At 46.0% G+C, this 21,058-nt stretch overlaps 1 protein-coding gene across 4 annotated transcripts in view; it reads right to left on the bottom strand.

The window, feature by feature from the left end:
• ARHGEF6 (Rac/Cdc42 guanine nucleotide exchange factor 6) overlaps positions 1 to 21,058 on the bottom strand; it is a 118,031-nt gene that overhangs the window by 55,480 nt on the left and 41,493 nt on the right. For all 4 annotated transcript variants that reach the window (XM_066581815.1, XM_066581816.1, XM_066581818.1 and 1 more), the window contains exons 8-11: positions 18,815 to 18,910; positions 16,689 to 16,811; positions 13,742 to 13,880; positions 8,246 to 8,305 (exon numbers count right to left, since the gene is read on the bottom strand). In XM_066581815.1, coding sequence (XP_066437912.1) covers positions 8,246 to 8,305; positions 13,742 to 13,880; positions 16,689 to 16,811; positions 18,815 to 18,910 — 418 coding nt within the window. The remainder of the gene's footprint in view (positions 1 to 8,245; positions 8,306 to 13,741; positions 13,881 to 16,688; positions 16,812 to 18,814; positions 18,911 to 21,058) is intronic.

Genomic DNA, 21,058 nt, shown 5'->3' with positions numbered 1-21,058 from the left:
CAGCCTCCTCAATTCCTTTCAGAAGAGTGGGCCTGGTTGGCAGACATCTGCCATGTCCTTGGTAATTTTGAGGAGTCTACCCAGGTGGTGAGCGGCGATGCTACAATCATTAGCGTCACCATTCCTCTGCTATGCATCTTGAGAAATTCCCTGCAAACCATAAAGGCAGCTGCTTTGCGCTCGGAAACAGGGGCGGGGGAAGACAGTATGCCGCTGGATAGTCAGGGCACCCTCCTGTCTATTTCTCAGCGCATACAGGAGGAGGAGGAGGAGCATGAGGAGGATGAGGAGGAGGGGGAAGAGACAGCTTGGCCCGCTGCTGACGGTACACCGGCTGATTGCCTGTCATCCTTTCAGCGTGTATGGCCTGAGGAGGAGGAGGAGGAGGAGGAGGATCCTGAAAGTGATCTTCCTAGTGAAGACCGCCATGTGTTGCGTACTGGTACCCTGGCACACATGGCTGACTTCATGTTAGGATGCCTTTCTCGTGACCCTCGCGTTGCACGCATTCTGGCCACAACGGATTACTGGGTGTACACACTGCTCGATCCACGGTATAAGGAGAACCTGCCCACTCTCATTCCCGAAGAGGAAAGGGGTTCGAGAGTGTTGCTATACCACAGGACCCTTGCGGACAAGCTGATGGTAAAATTCCCAGCCGACAGCGCTAGTGGCAGAAGGCGCAGTACCGAGGGCAAGGTAGCAGGGGAGGTGCGGAGATCGAGCAGCATGTACATCCCAGGCAGTGCAACAGTCTTTAAGGGCCTGGCCAGCTTTATGGCTCCCCACCAAGACTGTGTCACCGCTCCCCAGTCAAGGCTGAGTCGGCGGGAGCACTGTAAAAGGATGGTGAGGGAGTACGTAGCCGATCGCACGACCATCCTCGGTGACGCCTCTGCCCCCTACAACTACTGGGTGTCGAAGCTGGACACGTGGCCTGAACTAGCGCTGTATGCCCTGGAGGTGCTTGCTTGTCCTGCGGCTAGCGTCTTGTCGGAGAGGGTGTTTAGTGCGGCTGGAGGAATCATCACAGATAAGCGTAGCCGCTTGTCAACCGACAGTGCCGACAGGCTAGCACTCATCATAGTAACATAGTATGTAAGGCCGAATGAAGACAATGTCCATCTAGTCCAGCCTGTCTATCCTACTGTGTTGATCCAGAGGAAGGCAAAAAAAACCCAAGGCCAGAAGCCAATTAGCCCTTTTGGGGGAAAAATTTCTTCCCGACTCCCTAATGGCAATCAGACTGTTCCCTGGATCAACCCCTAATAGTTCCTACCTGCCTATATACCAGGATTGACACTTAACCTAATATTTATATCCTGTAATATCCTTCTCCAGAAAGACATCAAGTCCCCTTTTAAACTCCTCTATGGATTTTGCCATCACCACTTTCTCCGGTAGAGAGTTCCACAGTCTAACTGCTCTTACAGTAAAGAACCCCTTTCTGTGTTGGTGATGAAACCTACTTTCCTCTAATCGTAGCGGATGTCCTCTTGTTACCTTCGTGGTCCTGGGTGTAAACAGATCCTGGGAGAGATCCTTGTATTGTCCCCTCATGTACTTATACATGGTTATTTGGTCGCCTCTTAACCTTCTTTTTTCTAGAGTAAATAGTCCCAATATTGATAGCCTCTCTGGGTATTCCAGTCCCGTCATTCCATGTATTAGTTTAGTTGCCCTTCTTTGAACCCCTTCAAGCACTGTGACATCTTTCCTGAGCACCGGTGTCCAGAATTGTACGCAGTATTCCATGTGAGGTCTGACAAGTGCCTTATATAGTGGAAGGATAATGTTCTCATCCTTCGCCCCTATACCTCTTTTGATGCACCCCAAGACTTTATTTGCCTTTGCAGCGGCTGACTGGCATTGGTTACTCCAGTTTAGTCTATTATCCACTAATACCCCCAGATCCTTTTCCATATCACTTTTCCCTAGTGGTACCCCATTAAGTGAGTATTTGTGACATCCGTTCCTCCTGCCCATGTGCATAGTCTTACATTTTTCTACATTGAACTTCATTTGCCATTTTTCTGCCCAAGCCCCCATCTTATCCAGGTCCGTTTGTAGCCGCACATTGTCTTCCGTTGCATTAATTATATTGTATAATTTTGTGTCATCTGCAAATATTGATATTTTGCTGTGCAGCCCCTCTATCAGGTCATTAATAAATATGTTGAACAGAGTGGGGCCTAATACTGAACCCTGTGGCACCCCGCTAGCGACTGTGGTCCAATCAGAGTACGAACCATTTATTACCACCCTCTGCTTTCTATCGTTGAGCCAATTTTTTACCCACTTACACACGTTTTCGCCCAGTCCGAGCTGCCTCATTTTGTATATTAGCCTATTATGTGGCACGGTGTCAAAGGCTTTAGAGAAGTCCAGATATACAAGATCAATAGATTCTCCCTGGTCCAGCTTAGAGCTTACTTCATCGTAGAAACTGATCAGATTTGTCTGACATGAGCGACCCTTCATGAATCCATGCTGGTGAGGAGTTATTCCCTTAATCTCCTTGAGGTACTCATCGATGGCGTCTCTCAGAATCCCCTCGAAAATTTTTCCCATTACTGAAGTGAGACTTACTGGCCTGTAGTTACCAGGCTCACTTTTGCTCCCTTTTTTGTAAATTGGAACCACGTTGGCAATGCGCCAGTCCAATGGTACTACTCCGGTCTTGATAGTGTCTAGAAATATTAGGTATAGCGGTCTAGCTATCTCGTCACTTAGTTCCTTTAGTATCCTTGGGTGTAATCCATCTGGGCCCGGTGATTTATCAATTTTAGTTTTTTTTAGACGCTTCCGCACCTCCTCCTGCGTTAGGTATGAGATATTTTGTGAGGGGTTCATTTTATTCCCCTGCATCTCGTGTGGCATTTCCTTTTCTTTGGTGAACACACTTGAGAAGAAACTGTTTAGTAGATTTGCTTTCCCTTCGTCATCATCAATGATTTCTCCTGCATTGTTTTTTAAAGGGCCAGCGCTCTCCCTGCAAATCCTTTTGCTGTTTATGTAGTTGAAAAATAGCTTCGGGTTGTTTCTGCTCTCTTTTGCGATCCGTCTTTCTGCTTCCTCCTTGGCAGTTTTGATCGTATCTTTGCATATTTTGTTTTTTTCCCTGTATGATTTTAGCGCTTCTTCGCTGCCTTCTTGCTTTAGTAGTTTGAACGCTTTCTTCTTTTCGTTTATTGCCCCTCGTACCGTCTTGTCGAGCCACATTGGTTTCCTTTTAGCTGAGTTTCTTTTATTTTTAAAGGGAATGGACTGCTCACATGAGGCGATTAGGATCCTTTTGAACTTTTCCCATTTTTCCTCCGTACTGATATTTTTGAGGATGTTGTCCCAATTAATGTTACCGATAGTTCTAAGCTCATCAAATTTTGCTTTACTAAAGTTTAGTTTCTTTGTCGCTCCCTGATAAGGCTTCCTATTGATTGACAGCTGGAAGTTGATTATATTGTGGTCGCTGTTCCCCAAGTGCCCCTCAACCTGCACCCCCTTTATACGGTCCGGTTTGTTAGTTAGCACTAGGTCCAGAGTAGCCCTCCCTCTTGTTGGTTCCTGCACAAGTTGGTTCAGGTAATTGTCTTTAATTACTCTCAAGAACTTATCACCCCTGTGAGATTTGCAGGTTTCGTTCTCCCATGTTATATCTGGGTAATTAAAGTCCCCCATGATAATTACTTTGTTTCGTTTTGACACCTCTTCTATCTGCCTTAGTAGTAAGTCTTCAGTTTCCTCTGTTGCTTTTGGTGGTCGATAGAAGACCCCTATCAGGATTTTGTTATTTTTTCCTCCCTGTATTTCTACCCACAGAGATTCCACCTGTTCGTCTCCTACCTCTATATCCTCCCGTAGCCTCGGCTTCAAGTTCGATTTGACGTACAGACATACCCCTCCCCCTTTCTGGTTCCTTCGGTCTCTTCTGAAGAGATTGTACCCCTGCAAATTCACCGCCCAATCGCACTTATCATCAAGCCATGTTTCAGTAATTCCGACTATGTCATAACTTTCATCAGTCATTCTTGCTTCAAGCTCGCCCACTTTACCGATCAGACTTCGTGCATTCGTGATCATACAATTTATATCATTTTTTTTGTTTTTTAAATTTGTTTTGTTGCTATTCGTACTTATGGCTGATCTATCAGTTCTAACTGTACTAACCCCACCCCCTGCTCATCCCCCATTCCCTTTGCTTGGACCCAGATCGCTAATTACACTGGCTACCCCACTATTTCTCATTTTGCCCTCCCCCCCAGTCCCTAGTTTAAACACTCCTCCAGCCTTCTAGCCATCTTTTCCCCCAGCACAGCTGCACCCTCCCCATTTAGATGCAGCCCGTCCCTACGGTAGAGCCTGTAGCCGACCGCAAAGTCAGCCCAGTTCTCCAGGAACCCAAATCCCTCCTTCTTACACCAACTCCGGAGCCACTTGTTTACCTCCCTAAGGTCCTGCTGCCTTTCTAGTGTGGCTTTAGGTACAGGTAGTATTTCCGAGAAAACTACCCTGGAGGTCCTCGCCCTGAGCTTGGACCCTAAGTCCCTGAAATCATTTTTGAGGGCCCTCCATTGACCTCTAACTTGTTCATTGGTGCCAACGTGCACCATGACCGCTGGATCCTCACCAGCCCCTCCCAGTAATCTGTCAATCCGATCCGCGATGTGTCGAACTCGAGCGCCAGGAAGACAACACACCGTTCGACGATCCCGGTCTTTATGGCAGATTGCCCTCTCTGTCCCTCTAATAATTGAGTCCCCCACCACTAGAACCTGTCTAGCCTGCCCTGCGCTCCCCGTCCCCGTCTCACTGGAGCAGTCATCCCCCTGGCGTTCAGAGGGCGTGTCGTGCTGCAGCGGTGCTGGCTCTGTAATGGCATCCCCCTCATCTGCCAATCTTGCAAATTTGTTGGGTTGTGCCAGTTCAGAACTAGCCTCCCTGGTTCTCTTCCCTCTATCCCTCCTTCTTTCTGTCACCCAGCTGACTGCCTGCTCCCCCTGCTCTTCCGTACCACCATCCGCCCCCGCCTCTACCCCAGCGAGTGCCTGCTCAGTGAGCACCAAACTCCTTTCCATGATGTCAATGGCTCTCAGTGTTGCCAGTTGCCCATTTAGATCCAGAATTTGGGCTTCTAAATGTGCGACGTGCACGCATCTTGCGCAACAGTATGCACCCTCGATCGGCTGATCAAGGACCGCATACATTGCACAAGTAGCACACTGGATGACATTGCCAGGCATGGAGCTCATCCTAATGGGGATCTACAATTTACTTGTTGAAGTAGTGAAGATAGACTTGCTCACACTCCGCTCACACGCTGCCGCAACCGCTGTCCCGCTGCCGCAACCTCTGACCCGCTGCCGCAACCGCTGACCCGCTGCCGCAACCGCTGACCCGCTGCCGAAACCGCTGTCCCGCTGCCGAAACCGCTGTCACAGCCGCTGTCCCGCTGACGCCACTGCTGTGCCGCTGTCGCAACCGCTGTGCCGCTGTCGCAACCGCTGTGCCGCTGTCGCAACCGCTGTCGCAACCGCTGACCCGCTGCCGCAACCCCTCACCCGCTGCCGAAACCCCTCACCCGCTGCCGCAACCCCTCACCCGCTGCCGCAACCCCTCACCCGCTGCCCCTCTCGCGCAACCTCTTACCCGCTGACACTTATGCGCAACCAGTCCAAAATTATTTTTTTTATTTTTATTTTTTTTAATTCCCCCCTCACAAACACTTAGACCCCCAGACACACACACACACAGAAGACACAACTAACCAGATACACAAAAGACACACAGCTCACAAACACACACAGAGGTAGATACTTATCAGCTCCTCCACTCCGCCGCTCCTCCTGGTGACGTCACCCGCTGTCCCGGCGGCCGCTCACTCTGCCCTCCTGTCTCAGCTGCTCCACTGAACTCCTGGTGGCCTCTTGGCGCCGGCTGCTGCGCTCCGGTCACACTGGTCACTCCTGCCCCCGCACCTGCTTCGGCTGCCGCTGCCCCCGCACCTGCTTCGGCTGCTGAGCTGCTCCGCTGTCCCCTTCAGCTCCCCGCTCGTGCCTCCGTCTCGTGCCACTGCTCCTGGCGTCTGACGTCACTTCCGCACAGGATCCCGGAAGTTAGCACTCATCAAGATGAACAAAGGCTGGATTTCCCCAGACTTCTGTTCTCCACCAGCGGACAGCAGCGATACCTAAGCAATACGTAGGCTGCACCCGCGGATGGAAGCTACGTTCTCTCTCACCATCCAAAACGGGGACATTTCTGCTTCATCAATCTGTGTCTAATATTCCTCCTCCTCCTGCTCCTCCTCCTGAAACCTCACGTAATCACGCTGAACGGGCAATTTTTCTTAGGGCCACAAGGCTCAGTCAAATAATTTTTCTGAACAATTTTTATAAGTTTCAATGCGCTTAAAAGCGTTGGAACTTTAACTTGAACCAATTTTTCGTTACACTGGGCTGCCTCCAGGCCTAGTTACCACTTAAGCCACATTAACCAAAGCGATTAATGGGTTTCACCTGCCCTCTTGGCTGGCCATGGCCAATTTTTGGGATGTACATTAGTACTGTTGATACAGCAATTTTTGTGGGCCCTCGCCTACAGTGTAATCAAATTAATTTTTAGCCCACCTGCATTACAGCTGACGTTACATCCGCTGTGTTGGGCAATGCAATGGGATATTTCTATGTACCGCCGGTGGCTTCCTGGCACCCACCCATGCTGTCGGTCCACACGGAGTTGTAACTACATGTGTCCACTTCTAAAGAACCCCAGTCAGACTGGGGCATGCAGTGTGGGCCGAAGCCCACCTGCATTAAGCACGACATTACTACCTCAGCTGTGTTGGGCAATGCAATGGGATATTTTTGTGTACCGCCGGTGGGTTCCAGGGAGCCACCCATGCTGTCGGTCGACAGGGACTTCACAATAGGGAGTTGTACCTGCCTGTGTCTATGAATTAAAAAGCCCGGTCTGACTGGGGCATGCAGACACCTTGACAGAATGAATAGTGTGTGGCACATAGGTTCCCCATTGCTATGCCCAGGTGTGCAGCTCCTGATGGCGGTGGCACAGGATTCTATTTCTCATTGCTTCTGTACAGCATTGTGGGCTATCGCTCCGCCACTTTTAAAGAGGGTCGCTGCCTAGCCGTGCCAACCTCTGCAGTGTGTGCCTGCGGTCCCTCGTCATGGCAGACGCACTTCTAAATAGACATGAGGGTGGTGTGGCATGAGGGCAGCTGAAGGCTGCGCAGGGACACTTTGGTGTGCGCTGTGGGGGGGAGGGGGTGCGGTTGGGCAGCATGTAACCCAGGAGAAGTGGCAGTGGAGTGTCATGCAGGCGGTGATTGTGCTTTGTTGGAGGTAGTGTGGTGCTTAGCAAAGGTATGCCATGCTAATGAGGGCTTTTCAGAAGTAAAAGTTGTTGGGAGGGGGGGGGGCCACTCTTGCCGGTATTGTGGCTTAATAGTGGGACCTGTGAACTTGAGATGCAGCCCAACATGTAGCCCCTCGCCTGCCCTATCCGTTGCTGTGTCGTTCCCATCACTTTCTTGAATTGCCCAGATTTTCACACATGAAAACCTTAGCGAGCATCGGCGAAATACAAAAATGCTCCGGTCGCCCATTGACTTCAATGGGGTTCGTTGTTCGAAACGAACCCTCGAACATCGCGGGAAGTTCGTTTCGAATAACGAACACCCGAACATTTTGGTGTTCGCTCATCTCTAGTACTAACAGATTGAACTTTTACGGCTGCGGCGAGACTAAATACGTTTTTTTTTAATTAGAAATATAGGAAAAGGGGGAAGAGTTGAAACTTTTTTTAGTATTCTAAAAAAAAAAGTTGTTAAAAGTTTATTTACTTTTAAATTTTTTTAGAATTTGCCATCGATTGATGCTTATACCGTATATTGCAATACCAAAGTATTGCAGCATATGGTATTTCTGCAGGTACCGACGTTGCAGCGCTGGATGGGGAGTGGCTGGGATAGGCGAGTATTCGATTTTTATTAATTTTAAGCCATTTTATCTTTTTTTTTTTGCTGATCTTGTATTTTGCACAAAATACAAAATTACTACTTGAAAGAACTTGGGCTTTTTATAGTAAGAGTTCCCCCCACAACGGAGGTCCGTATGCAGCTCTGTTTCACACTACGTAATTGGAGAAATATCAGGTGTGATTCACTGTGCTGAGAACACCATCACTATATATAAACCGGCGGCGGCGGATGACAAACCCCTCTTACCACAAGAGCCTTGAATGATGCAGTAACTCGCAGAACGTCTTTATGATCTGGATGCGCTTCCTAGAACAAGAGAAAGAATCGTTGCAGTTTAGTTTTTCCTATTGATGGGGAGAAGATAAAACGTGAGACAGAATACCAACCGCTACCCGCATATCATTACATACAATGGCAGAAGGAGGGGAAGTTTAAGGGCACTTTCACGTGTAACAGATTTTCTCCATTTTGGCCTGATGCAGCACAAATCTGAACTTTTTTTTCGAGGCTAGGCTTTGTTTTCCAAAGCCCCCAAATCCTCTATATTTTGTGATTTTGCCCTACTTCTTTACCCCTTTCATTGTCAGTACAATTTTCACACCTTTCAGAAATTAATTATACATTATACAACTATATCCATATATTGTAACAGGCGCCTTCATGCAATTTTGCATCAAAGCACATAGGATTTCGTTTAAAAAAAACCAAAAACATAAAAATTCATATTTGTGGTTAAAAATAAGACCGAAACAAAGCCTGAAAAGTAAAAACCTCCTAAAAGTAAGATGTGCAGCGTTTATAGATGCCACTTAGGTCTACACACATATATCCAAGAGGCCGAAAAGCTCTGTGATCCAGATGCCAGTCTGAAAACCAACCCTGTGTGGTGTGGCAGTCGGAGTCTCTCCCATCTGCTCCCTACTTCTTGCCAAGCTTCCAAATACAAGCTTTCCCAAAAAATGTATACCAACTCTACCAGCTTATAACTCACTAACTCGCTGGGGGAGAGAAATCAAAACTAGTACAAAGGTAAACTGGCGTAGTTGCCTATGGCAACCAATTATATTTCACCTCCGGAGAATTAAAGCAGAGACCCGATTGGTTCCTATGGGCAACGAAGTCAGATTTCCTTCGCACTAGTTTTGATTTCTCTCCCCCCCCCACTTAATTTTCACTCCTTTTCAGGCTTAGCCGATTAGAAATAATGGATGAGGCCAGACGGAGCTTGGAACAAAGGAAATTTATCCTAGAGTCCTACTGGAAGTTTGAAAACGCCGTTTCGGACAGAACGTTAAGCAAATCCACCGACACTACTTACTATCACTAGAGATAAGTTTGTAGCAGATGGAACTGTTCAGAATGTCCACAAGGAAGACCGCGGACATCACCGAGTCCCACAGCGTAAGAAAGGTTGATGGAGAAGTATCTCCAGGGTCCAAGAAAATCCATGCATCAAGCGGGTCGTGAGACGGGAGCTTCAAGTGTTCATCGCACTTCGAGGAGCCGTCATTGGAAAAGTCACACTCCAAGATGAAAAGAGAGTGTGCAGAAATACTGGTGTGAAGGCGCCCACGCTAAGCTAGTCGAAGATTAAGGTCCAAGATGCGATAGTAAAGGCACTTAACAAAACAAAACGCGTTTCAGGACGAGCCCCTCCGTCACTTCGGCTGGATTAAACAATGAGTGATATGCACTTTTTTTTCTTCTCCTCTTTCTTTGTTAATCACTCAGCGTTTAATCCAGCCGAACGGACGAAGGGGCTCGTCCCAAAACGCGTTTTCACTTCCTGTTTTTTTATTTTGTTAAGTGCTTTCACGATCGTATACTGGACCTTAATCTTCCACTAGTTTGGAGTGCTGCACCTTCACACCAGTGCTTTTTCACACTCTCTTTTCACTATACTCATGCCCACCTTGGTGGAGCGCCATCTGGTTGGCGGCACCTCCATCATTTGGAACACTTTTTACTCCAGAACTATTTCCCCGCTCTCACTGGGTCTTGCTCCACCCTCCTTTTTCATCTTTGTTACTTACACTCAAAGAAGAGTCCATATTCTCCGTGAAGATGATCCGGGGCGGAGAGGGCAGTTCTGTGAGCGGTACTTGGTGAGATGTGCAGAGGATGAACAGTATACAAGAAAGATTGTTGGGAACGATGAGGTTATATTTAAATTAAATGGCTCAACTAACCGCCATAATTGCACCTACCGGGGACCTGAAAATCCGCATTCTATAGAGGAACATCATGGTAATGTACCAGAAGTTAGTGTGGTGCGGCTTATCAACGAACGGCTTAATTGGCCCCTTCTTTATTGATGCTACCGGGACTGGTGCCGTTTACCTGAACTTGCTGCAGCAATTTGTCATGCCGCACATTCAGGAGGACTTCCAGCATGAGAAGCTTTATCTCCCACATACTTCCATCATGATGTAAGGGCCTACATGGGTGACAATCTGCCAAACGGATTGGACGAAGAGGTCCGGTAGAGCACCCTCTGCGTTCACCAGACCTCAAAAAAAAAGTTTGGTATCGTGTTAGCCAGTAGAACAAAATGTGACTGTTCTCAGTAAGAGAAACCAAGTAATCTTGTAAAAAGGTATCATATCTAGAAGATTACTTGGTTTCTCTTACCGAGAACAGTCACATTTCACCAGACCTCACGACACTAGACGTTTTATGAGGTTGATTGAAAGATAAAGCTTACGAGAAAAAAAACAGCATTTTGTTCCCCAGTTGCTTAATCATAATCTCACCTTAAAACCAAGTGACTATGAGGCCATGTAAACAGGAGTCGCTCAATCGTTGAGTGACTGCCTGTTCACTCTGAATAGAGGTGGTTGGCTGGAACGATCCATGGCTGCTCTGCTTCCATTCACAGAAGGACTATCAGGAGCAATAGTCATTGGATGGCTGTTTGGCAATAATAATAATCTTGATTTGTATAGCGCCAACTTATTCCGCAGCGCTTGTGCATCTGACACCTAACATAGTAACATAGTATGTAAGGCCGAATGAAGACAATGTCCATCTAGTTCAGCCTGTTTATCCTCCTATGTTGTTGATCCAGAGGAAGGCAAAAAAAAAAAAAAAAAACAAGAGCAGAAGCCAATTAGCCCTTTTGGGGGAAAATTCCTTCCCCACTATCTAATGGCAATCAGACTGTTCCCTGGATCAACCCCTAATAGTTCCTACGTGCCTGTATACCCGGATTAATAATTAACCTTAGATTTATAGCCTATAATATCCTTCGTCTCCAGAAAGACATCAAGTCCCCTTTTAAACTCCTCTATGGATTTTGCCATCACCACATCCTCAGGCAGAGAGTTCCACAGTTTAACTGCTCTTACAGTAAAGAACCCTTTTCTATGTTGGTGATGAAACCTTCTTTCTTCTAGACGTAGCGGATGCCCTCTTGTTACCGTCGCGGTCCTGGGTGTAAACCGATCATGGGAGAGATCCTTGTATTGTCCCCTCATGTATTTATACATAGTTATTTGATCGCCCCTTAGCTGTCTTTTTTCTAGAGTAAATAGTCCCAATTTGGATAGCCTCTCTGGGTATTCCAGTCCCGTCATTCCATGTATTAGTTTAGTTGCCCTTCTTTGAACCCCCTCCAATACCGTAACATCTTTCCTGAGCACCGGTGACCAGAACTGTGCGCAGTATTCCATGTGGAGCCTGACTAGTGCCTTATATAGTGGGAGGATAATGTTCTCATCTCTCGCCCCTATACCTCTTTTAATGCCCCCAAGACTTTATTAGCTTTTGCAGCGGCTGACTGGCATTGGTTACTCCAGTTAAGTCTACAATCCACTAGTACCCCCAGATCCTTTTCCATATCACTTTTCCCTAGCGGTACCCCATTAAGTGAATATTGGTGACATCCGTTCCTCCTGCCCATGTGCAGAACCTTACATTTATCAACATTGAACTTCATTTGCCATTTTTCTCCCCAAGCCCCCGGCTTATCCAGGTCCGTTTGTATCCTACCTTGTCCTCCCTTGCATTGATTATATTGTATAATTTTGTATCATCTGCAAATATTAGCCCAATACTGAAATCCAGAAAACTGTCAAGGTTTTTTCTTCCAGCTCTGCTGACTGTCTCCCATTTCTCCTTTTGGACCATAATGACAGAGATGGCAAAAAACACATTTCTATCGGGAGTTCTGGACCGTTTATATAGTTAATAGCTTAGCATATATTATTTCTGCTGTGCATTTAATGTATCTGTAGTACGAACGCTACAATGCAAGCTATTGTGAGTCGGGACTAAGATATCAGGACAGGACAGATTGTTGGAGCGTCCGTACAGTCTTCTTAGTTTTCTTTATGTGATTCCTGAATTTATATAGGAGAATAGCAGTGCAGTAAGGTAATGCAATCACAATTCATATGGAAATAAGGCCATCTATGTCGAATAATCCGCCCGCTTTTCTACTGACAGAAGACCAAGTCATTTCCATGCAGAGCGACTTGATATCCTTCATTTTCATATAAACTATAACAAGCGCTCCTTCACACACACCAATTTTCTCAATGTTTTTAATTGCTTGCAAAAGAACCCCCCCCAGCCCCCCCCCCCCCCCCCCCCAAAAAAAAAACATGAGTTACTATGGAAAAAAACACACCAGAAAAGCACATTATAACCACAGCATGCTGTTTTGAGAGAGGGAAAAAAAAAAAAAGACACAAATCCCCAACCCCCTGTGTATGGATGCTATTCAGTAATTTGCTACAGACGTTAAAGTAACATCTCGCCACAGCATTAAATATCGCCAAAAAACCACTTTCCCCGCTGCATATGGAAATTATCCCCATGACCCCGGAGTGCGGCATAAGATCAAGTGAGCAAGTTGTCTGTGGATCAGTTTCAGTGTGAATCCATATTAGAATAGGAACATCAAGCGACCTGAGTGGCTTCCAAGGAGGTCTGGTGCTAGACTAACTGGGGGTCCGGATTTTGATGGGCTGTAAGAGCAAATGCCATTACTGTCTAAGAAAAAACAGAAACACCAGAGCACAAAAATGGGATCACTGAGCATTGGAGATACATTGCCCGGACACACTAGTCCACATGGGAAAGTCAACATTTGGCGTGAGCAGCACGAGTTGATGAACTCCTTCCATCGATGAACTCCTTCCATCAGGTGCTCAGAGCATATTAGCACCTCCATCTAGTATGCAAGAAGATATCCTATCCGCATTGGCCAGTATTCCTGGAGAACGCCTAAAGGTAGCTTTACACATGGCGACCATCACTCGAATATTGGCTCATACAAGTCGTTGAAATTTAAGAATGACGGGCAATGATTCGTAAGCTTTTACACGGACCAATGACTGATCAATAATTCTTTGCAGAGATGTTATTCCTATTGGGGATCTCCACGGAAATCTGTTCAAATGGGACTTTACACCAGACAACTTTTAAACTACCAACAACTAATTTTTAGGTGAGATGTACATAAACGACCAGCGGCCAATTAGTGAGCCAATTATCGCTCAGTGACCTGTCGGTGCAAAAGATGGATGGATGGATGGATGGATGGATGGATGGATAGATGGATGGATGGATGGATGGATGGATGGATAGATGGATGGATGGATAGATGGATGGATAATACTCTTATGGGAAGCATTTGTTTGTCAATCTACTAGGATATTGCATGAGGATATACAGGGCTGTAAAACGATATAAAGGAGCCAAATAGAAAGAGAAAGCCAACAAAGTAATACGTTTTACCTCCATGTGCCTTTCCAGTTCTTGAAGGAGGGTGACATATTTCTCCAGCCTCATGAAAGGTTTGCTGAGACTTGTGGTCAGCATGAGAACTCCTGGGCTAGTGGTTCCTTGTCCCTCCATAAACTTCTCCAGCTCATCACTAATAATAAAGAAGAACGTGGCTATTAAGCAGCAGGGAAACACATTGCCCTATAGATATAGCTAGACTAGTTATTACTATACAGGGTCCTGTCAGTGCCAGACTGGGTTGTTCAGGGCCCACTAGTCAATTTGATTCTGGGGACCCACTGTGCAGCTACATGCAAATATTCTTGATCCCCTTTCACAAATTTCTCACCACTACATTCTCCATATACTTCAATAGAAAGGTGGCTGCATTTGCCTGTGGCCCCGATTCCACTGAAGTGTATGGAGAATGCAGCGGGCAAGAATCATTAGAGTCCCATAAACCCAATATGTGCCGATCCTGTGTTACAGTTTGTGTCGGGGGGGCCGAGGGTCCAACCAGGGTGAGAGCCCACCGGGAAATTCACCTGTTCCCATGAAGGGACTTGAACCTACTTCTGTACTGCGGTGCATTGTGCCGTCTGCATTATCCCGTTACAGCTTGGTGTAATTGAGTTACTAAGATGATAGTCTTGGAGGCCATTGTTAGACCCCAAGCTGCCATAGCTATACATCTGCCCCCCACAATCACATTGTGTGGAGGGGGTTATGGGGTGACACAGGAAGTCCCCTTTCTCTAATCAATTAGATGTCATGGTCGCTATTTACCGTGGCATCTAAGAGGTTAAAACGGTCAAGAATGGAGTTCTCTCCAATCCTGGCTGCTAGGCAGGTGTCAGCGGTATAACACAGCCGGCACCCATTATGTACGGATCAGCTCCTCAGCCCACTCCACACACCCCTCTGCAACATGTGATGCACATGTATGTTACATATCAGGAAGGAGTTTTAAATGTTTGGCTTAACCCCTTTATAACTGTAACGTTGTACATCTTTGGAATATACTCCTCTGTGGTGAAATGCATTTTTTTGCTGCAGTTATTGCAAAATTGCTGCATAATTGCGGCAGTTTGGGCCGGGTGCCTGGTGGAACCATAGATTGGGGCACGGATGGATCGGTAATAGTTTTAGCATTTATGTCCTAGTCTGGCACAACCTATCACAAGTTGCTAATGACCTTTTTAATACTAATCTTCTTTCAACTTAGAAATGTAACTCTTTCACGACCAAGGGTCATTGATGCTGCGGTGTCCAGGTCACAATCCGCAGTCCGGCATTCCCACTTTCAAAACATCATGTATGAGGGCTTGTTTTTTGCAGGGCGTTCTGTAGTTTTTATTAGCACTTTTTATTAAATTTTGTCTTGGAAACGGGTGACCAATTGTGCATTTTTTTTTTCAGACAGCGTTCACCATGTAAAATAAATAATGTGATATTTTAATCAATTGGACCTTTACGGATGCAGCAATATCAATTTTTCCCTTTTTAAAATCTTTTTTATTTTTTGATGTACTACAGTAGTTGTTACTTTTTTTTCTTTTTATATTTTAATTTTTTTGCAATTTTCTATAAAACAAGTATTTATTTTAGTTATTTTTTTTAGTCCCTATAGGGGGGGTCTGGTACTTACAATGCTTTGATCGCATACACTGTACAGTATAATGCAATACTATAGTACTGCATTATACTGTATTACAGGCTGCCGACTAAAGACATGTCACAGGCATCTTTTAATGCAAACAAGTCATGGCAACTCTGGGGATCTTCAGGAGGGCAGCAGACTACCATGACACCTGAATGGCAACCATGTGATCTTTTCATGACAGGGCCATTCGAAACATCTAATTGCCAGTATCATAATTGACAGCGGCATTTAATGGGTTAACAGCCGCGATCTTCGTTCTCTCCAATCACGGCTGTGTGCAAGCAGGTGTTGTCAAATACAGCCGATATCTGCTGTGTAAGGTGTGAGTTTGTCTCAGAAGCTTGCTATATACCCTGCAGTACTTCCACTCCAACCCCGGTGTATCCTGGTGGGTGCTGCCTGGAAAACCCCTTTCTTTACCAGCTTAGCCAGGTTCCTATAATGCAGGGGATGGTTAGATTTTCCCATATAAGTGTATTATAGTTTGAGGTGACATTTTCTGGAATTCACGTCGCCAAAAGAAAGTTCTGTATAAACGGTCAGCCAGCAAGGAATGCTGGGAGAGTTCAGCTCCGAGTCTAGCAGAATGGTTAATACAGCTGTTGACTAATAAACCCCTCTACTATCACAGACCACCAAGACATCAGGAAAGCAGATATTAAAGCCCCTTTTATATAGGACAACTGTCGGGCATTTCAGTGCCAACAGCCGTCCCAGTGAGGATTGATCCAGTGCTTTTACACAGGAGGATGATCGCTCGGTGAATGGAGGCGGAGCATGCTGGAGATTGATCCGGCTCACCCGCCTCCATTCACAGTAGGCAGGTCGTGGTTCATGCAGCCTGTTTACATGAAACGTAGCAGCAGGACAACAGTGATTTTTAGGTCTGCATGAAAGATCCGATCAGCGTTCACACTGCAGGAGTATTTTGCAAACCACTCAATCTAACGAGCGATTTGCACAATAATCATACAGTGTAAAAGGGGCTTAACCATTCCATTACTCCAGATCCCCAGGAAGCAGACATTAACCGTTCCATCGCTCTTGGCTACTACCTCAAAAATCCTGAAAAATCATGCTAGGGCTTATTTTCAGGGTAGTTAGGTAGGCAATAATCCCTTCACAACCCTATAACACCAGGGAAGTTAGCATTAACCCTTCCACAACCCTAGGCCACCCGGGACCTCTGCTATTAGTCTGAAATACTTTCTTTCTTTTCTGTTGCCACATTATCTGGTGCATCTTATGGTCCAAAAATGCCATCTATTACCAGGAACAGTTCTGTAAAAGACTCACCTGTGCTGAGTGAGGACATTGACAGCTATTGGGTGATTTGAACAGTATGTCAAATATAAAGACTTAAAATGATTAAAAAGGGTCAGAAAACAGCCTCCAACTTTTTGATGATTTTCTGGCAACCTGTAAGAAATACATGTTAATGCACATTAGTATAATCCGGCAGCTCAGCCAATGAGGCGCTGAGAAAAAGCTGAATAAATGATCAAACCACATTTCTATAAATCTGCAGTGGGATATGAAACATGTATGTATCATTAACTTATCTCCTTAAAAAGATAGTTCCAGCCTTACAGTCCTTACATATGTAATTGAAGGGACAGTAACGACCATCCTGCCAAAGAACGCCACATTTCACTTGGTAAATGTAACAATGCCATCTAGTGGTAAAATCTAGGTACTGCTTTGTAAAGTTCTTACTCATTATTACACAGCCATGACAGGTCAGATGAGACTATACACAGACTTTTGTAGTACAACAGCTTCAGTTTTATCAGTCAGACAGCTTTATGTCCAGCTTACAGAACTCCTTCCCTCCCTTCCCCCCCTACATACACCTTTTAAGTTATGTAACCTTAGAATCCTATGTAAGTTGCATATACAATGTATGGCTTTCAATTCCCAGTCATTGTTACAAGTCTTGTATAAAAAGAGTAGAGATGAGCAAGCATACTCGGTATTGAGATTTACGAGAGAGAGCATCGCCTTTTTCGAGTAACTGCTGGCTCATCCCTGAAGATTCGGGGGGGGGGGGGGGGGGCGGGGGGTAAGTGGGGGGTTGCGGAGGGGATCGGGAGGGAGAGAGAGTAAATTGCCTTACTGAGTATGCTCGCTCATCTCTAATAAAGAGTCTAACATTGACTTGCAGGAATGCTGCCTTCCAGTAGGTGGCACTGCAGAGGGATTGTTCCATCTCCCTTATTTGGACTGCAACTGTTTTGCTACAAACGGTCTGTGTGTAGCACCAGCCTCATAGTAAAATGGTGCTTGGATCAGTAACTATACAGGAGTTTTCTCATTCATATGAATGTCTTTAGTATCCAATAGGAAATAGCTGAACAGAATATTAAGCTACTTGACAGAAGAAGAATATGGCATCTTTATTCTCAGTGCTAATAAGAAATCACTCGAGGCGTCAGAGTATAATCAGCAGCTACACGGGACTCCTAGACTGCTGCTATGTTTATTGACGATTTCTTGATTTAAATGGAAACCACCTTTAAAAATGTGAAGGTTTTGTCTCTTGAAAACAAGTTATTCCCTGTTCACATTATAGGCAATAATGTGCTGATCGGCGGAGATCCAACCGCTTGCACCCTCACCGTTCCCAAGAATGTGTGTAATTGTGCATATATACACTAAGGCTTTATTCACACGAGCGAATATTGGCTGCAATTTCACGCCCAGCTGATATACGCTGCCCATCTGATGCATTGGTTTACAATGCATCAGTTCAGATGGGCGTATTCCCGCAGCGGAAAAGCGCCCGGCCGGCAAGATAGCGCATACAAGCGCATTTCGGCCGGGCGCTTTTACATCAGCCAGGACAGATAGTTCAGGAACTATCTTCTGGCCGGAATACGGTGGTGGCTCTTATAGACTCCTATGGGAGCCTATGGTAGCTGCTGGAGAAGGGAGGTGGGAGGGAGTTTAGCAGCGTGTCTGCTAAACTCCCACCCCCTTCCCTCAGCCCCTTGCCGGCTGTTTACAATGGAAGGGGGCGAGAAGGGGCAGGAGCTAGTTGCTAAGCTTAGCACACTAGCTCCCGCTCTGTCCCACCCCCTTCTCTTGCAGAGAGTCGGTGAGGGGTTGGAAAAGGGGAAGGCAGCCCGACAGCAATTTGGGCTCAGCGTATATGCGCCGGACCCGGCCCGTCTGAACAGCAGTGCGCATGCTTGATCACCACTTCATTCATTCAGGGACACTATGTAACCCCTGTTCTTGGTGAGAGCCCCAGTGATTGGTCCTCCCTCCGATCAGCAAGCTATTCCCTATGCTGTGGATAGGGGATAGCTTGCTTTCAATGAACAATCCCTTTAATGTTCCAAGTGTTGTCCACTGTATCTGTTAGGGAGAAAATCAAGCGCTCATCATGGCAGCAGTTAGTTGGTATCATAGATTCTTACTTTGCACATTCTTCTAATGCCTGGCATAGCGTTTGCTGAAATGTGCAGATTTCCTCAAAATTTCCTAGCAGTGACATGACATCTGCAGAACTTAACCTGCAAAAGACGAAATAAATAAAACAGATTAAAAACTACATTATATAATTACTATGCAAAAGTTTTATGAAAGTGTGGAAAAAAAGCTGCAAAGTAAGAATGCAAAGAGTTAAGAGTTTATTTTTGTTAATTAATAGAGATGAGCAAGTATACTCGCTAAGGCACATTACTGGAGCGAGTAGTGCCTTAGCTGAGTATCTACCCGCTCATCTCTAAAGATTCGGGGGCCGGCGCGGGTGACAGGTGAGTTGCAGCGGGGAGCAGGGGGGAGAGAGGGAGAGAGAGATCTCCCCTCCATTCCTCCCCGCTCTCCCCCGCCGCTCCCCGCCCCCCGCTGGCCCCGAATCTTTAGAGACGAGCGGGGAGATACTCGGCTAAGGCACTACTCGCTCCAGTAATGTGCCTTAGCGAGTATACTCGCTCATCTCTATTAATTAACAAATTGCAAAGTGACAGAACAGAACAGAAATCTAAATCAAGTAAATATTGGATGTGACCACCCTTTGCCTTCAAAACAGATTAATTCTTCTCAGTACACTTGCACACTGTCAGGCATTATGCAGGACTATAGACAGGAGTAGGATTAACCATTTATACCAAACAGGTGAAAATGATCATCGTTTTCATATGTACATTAAAACATAACTTAAAACAGAAACAGCTGTGTAAGAGGCTTAAAAGTGGATGAGAAATAGCCAAACTCTGCTACAAAGGTGAGGTTGTGGAAGACAGTTTCATGTCACAGGTCATAGACCATGGCAAGACAAAACACAGCAACAAGGCACAAGGTAGTAATACTGCATTGGCAAGGTCACTCCCAGAGAAACATTTTTAAAGCAGACTGGGGTTTCAAGATGTGCTATTCAAGGCCTTTTGAAGATGCAACAATAAATGAGCAACATTGAGGACTGTAGATGCAATGGTTGGCCAAGGAAACTTAGTGCAGCAGGTGAAAGACACATCATGCTAACTTCCCTTCAAAATCAGAAGATGTCCAGCAGTGCCATCAGCTCAGAACTGGCAGAAACCAGTGGGACCCAAATACACCCACCTACTGTTTGGAGATGTCTGGCCAGAAGTGCTCTTTATGGAAGAACTAGTAATCATTAGGAAATTATAGTATCAGTGTTTCTGGTGGTGCAATGTGCCACACAGCCCTGCGACATGGCACATCCATTATGATCCCCACACATCACACACACACAGCTCTACTACATCCATCCTGATTCCCACACAACACATTACACACACAGCTCTACTGCATGCCACACACAGTTCTACTACATCCATGTCGATTCCCACACATTACAGACGCAGAACTACTACATGCATCCTGACCCCACAGAGCACATGACACACACAGCTAAGCTACATGCCGATTCACACACACACAGCTCTGCTACATGGTACATCCATTATGATCCCCACACATTACACACACAGCTCTACTACATCCATCTTGATTCCTACCCATTACACACAGCACATTACACACACAGCTCTGTTACATGGTACATCCAATGTGATCCCCACATATCTCACGCACAGCTCTACTACATCCATCCTGATCCCACACATTACACACAGAGCACATGACACACACAGCTCTGCTACATCCTGATTTACACACATGCAGCTGTAACATCCACATCCATCCTGATTTCCACACATCACCAGACGCATATTAGCACTTTCTGCTTAGGTTAAGCAGCGCTGCTGATTAGAGCCACCTGATTGGCTCTTCGGCATCACGTGACTACACAGCGTGCAAGTGGATTGCCTTCAGCAGCCGTGCACTACACACTACAGTTAAGCAGACGTGCACTACACACTACACTTAAGCAGCACGGGGTTAGGGTTAAGGGTTAGGTTTTAGGGTTAGGTGTAGGGTTAGTTTTAGGGTTTAGGGTTAGGTTTAGGGTTAGTGTTTAGGGTTAGTGTTTAGCTAACCCTAACCCTAAACCTAACCCCGTGCTGCTTAAGTGTAGTGTGTAGTGCACATCTGCTTAACTGTAGTGTATAGTGCACGGCTGCTGAAGGCAATGCGCGTGCACGCTGTGTAGTCACGTGGTGCCGAAGAGCCAATCAGGTGGCTCTAATCAGCAGCGCTGCTTAACCTAAGCAGAAAGTGCTAATATGCTCACCAGA

Source organism: Eleutherodactylus coqui, chromosome 10 (assembly GCF_035609145.1).
Source record: "Eleutherodactylus coqui strain aEleCoq1 chromosome 10, aEleCoq1.hap1, whole genome shotgun sequence".
In the NCBI taxonomy this organism is placed as follows: Eukaryota; Metazoa; Chordata; class Amphibia; order Anura; family Eleutherodactylidae; genus Eleutherodactylus; species Eleutherodactylus coqui.
Note: the sequence above shows the minus strand (reverse complement) of the source record. Positions and strands in the feature narration are given on the sequence as shown.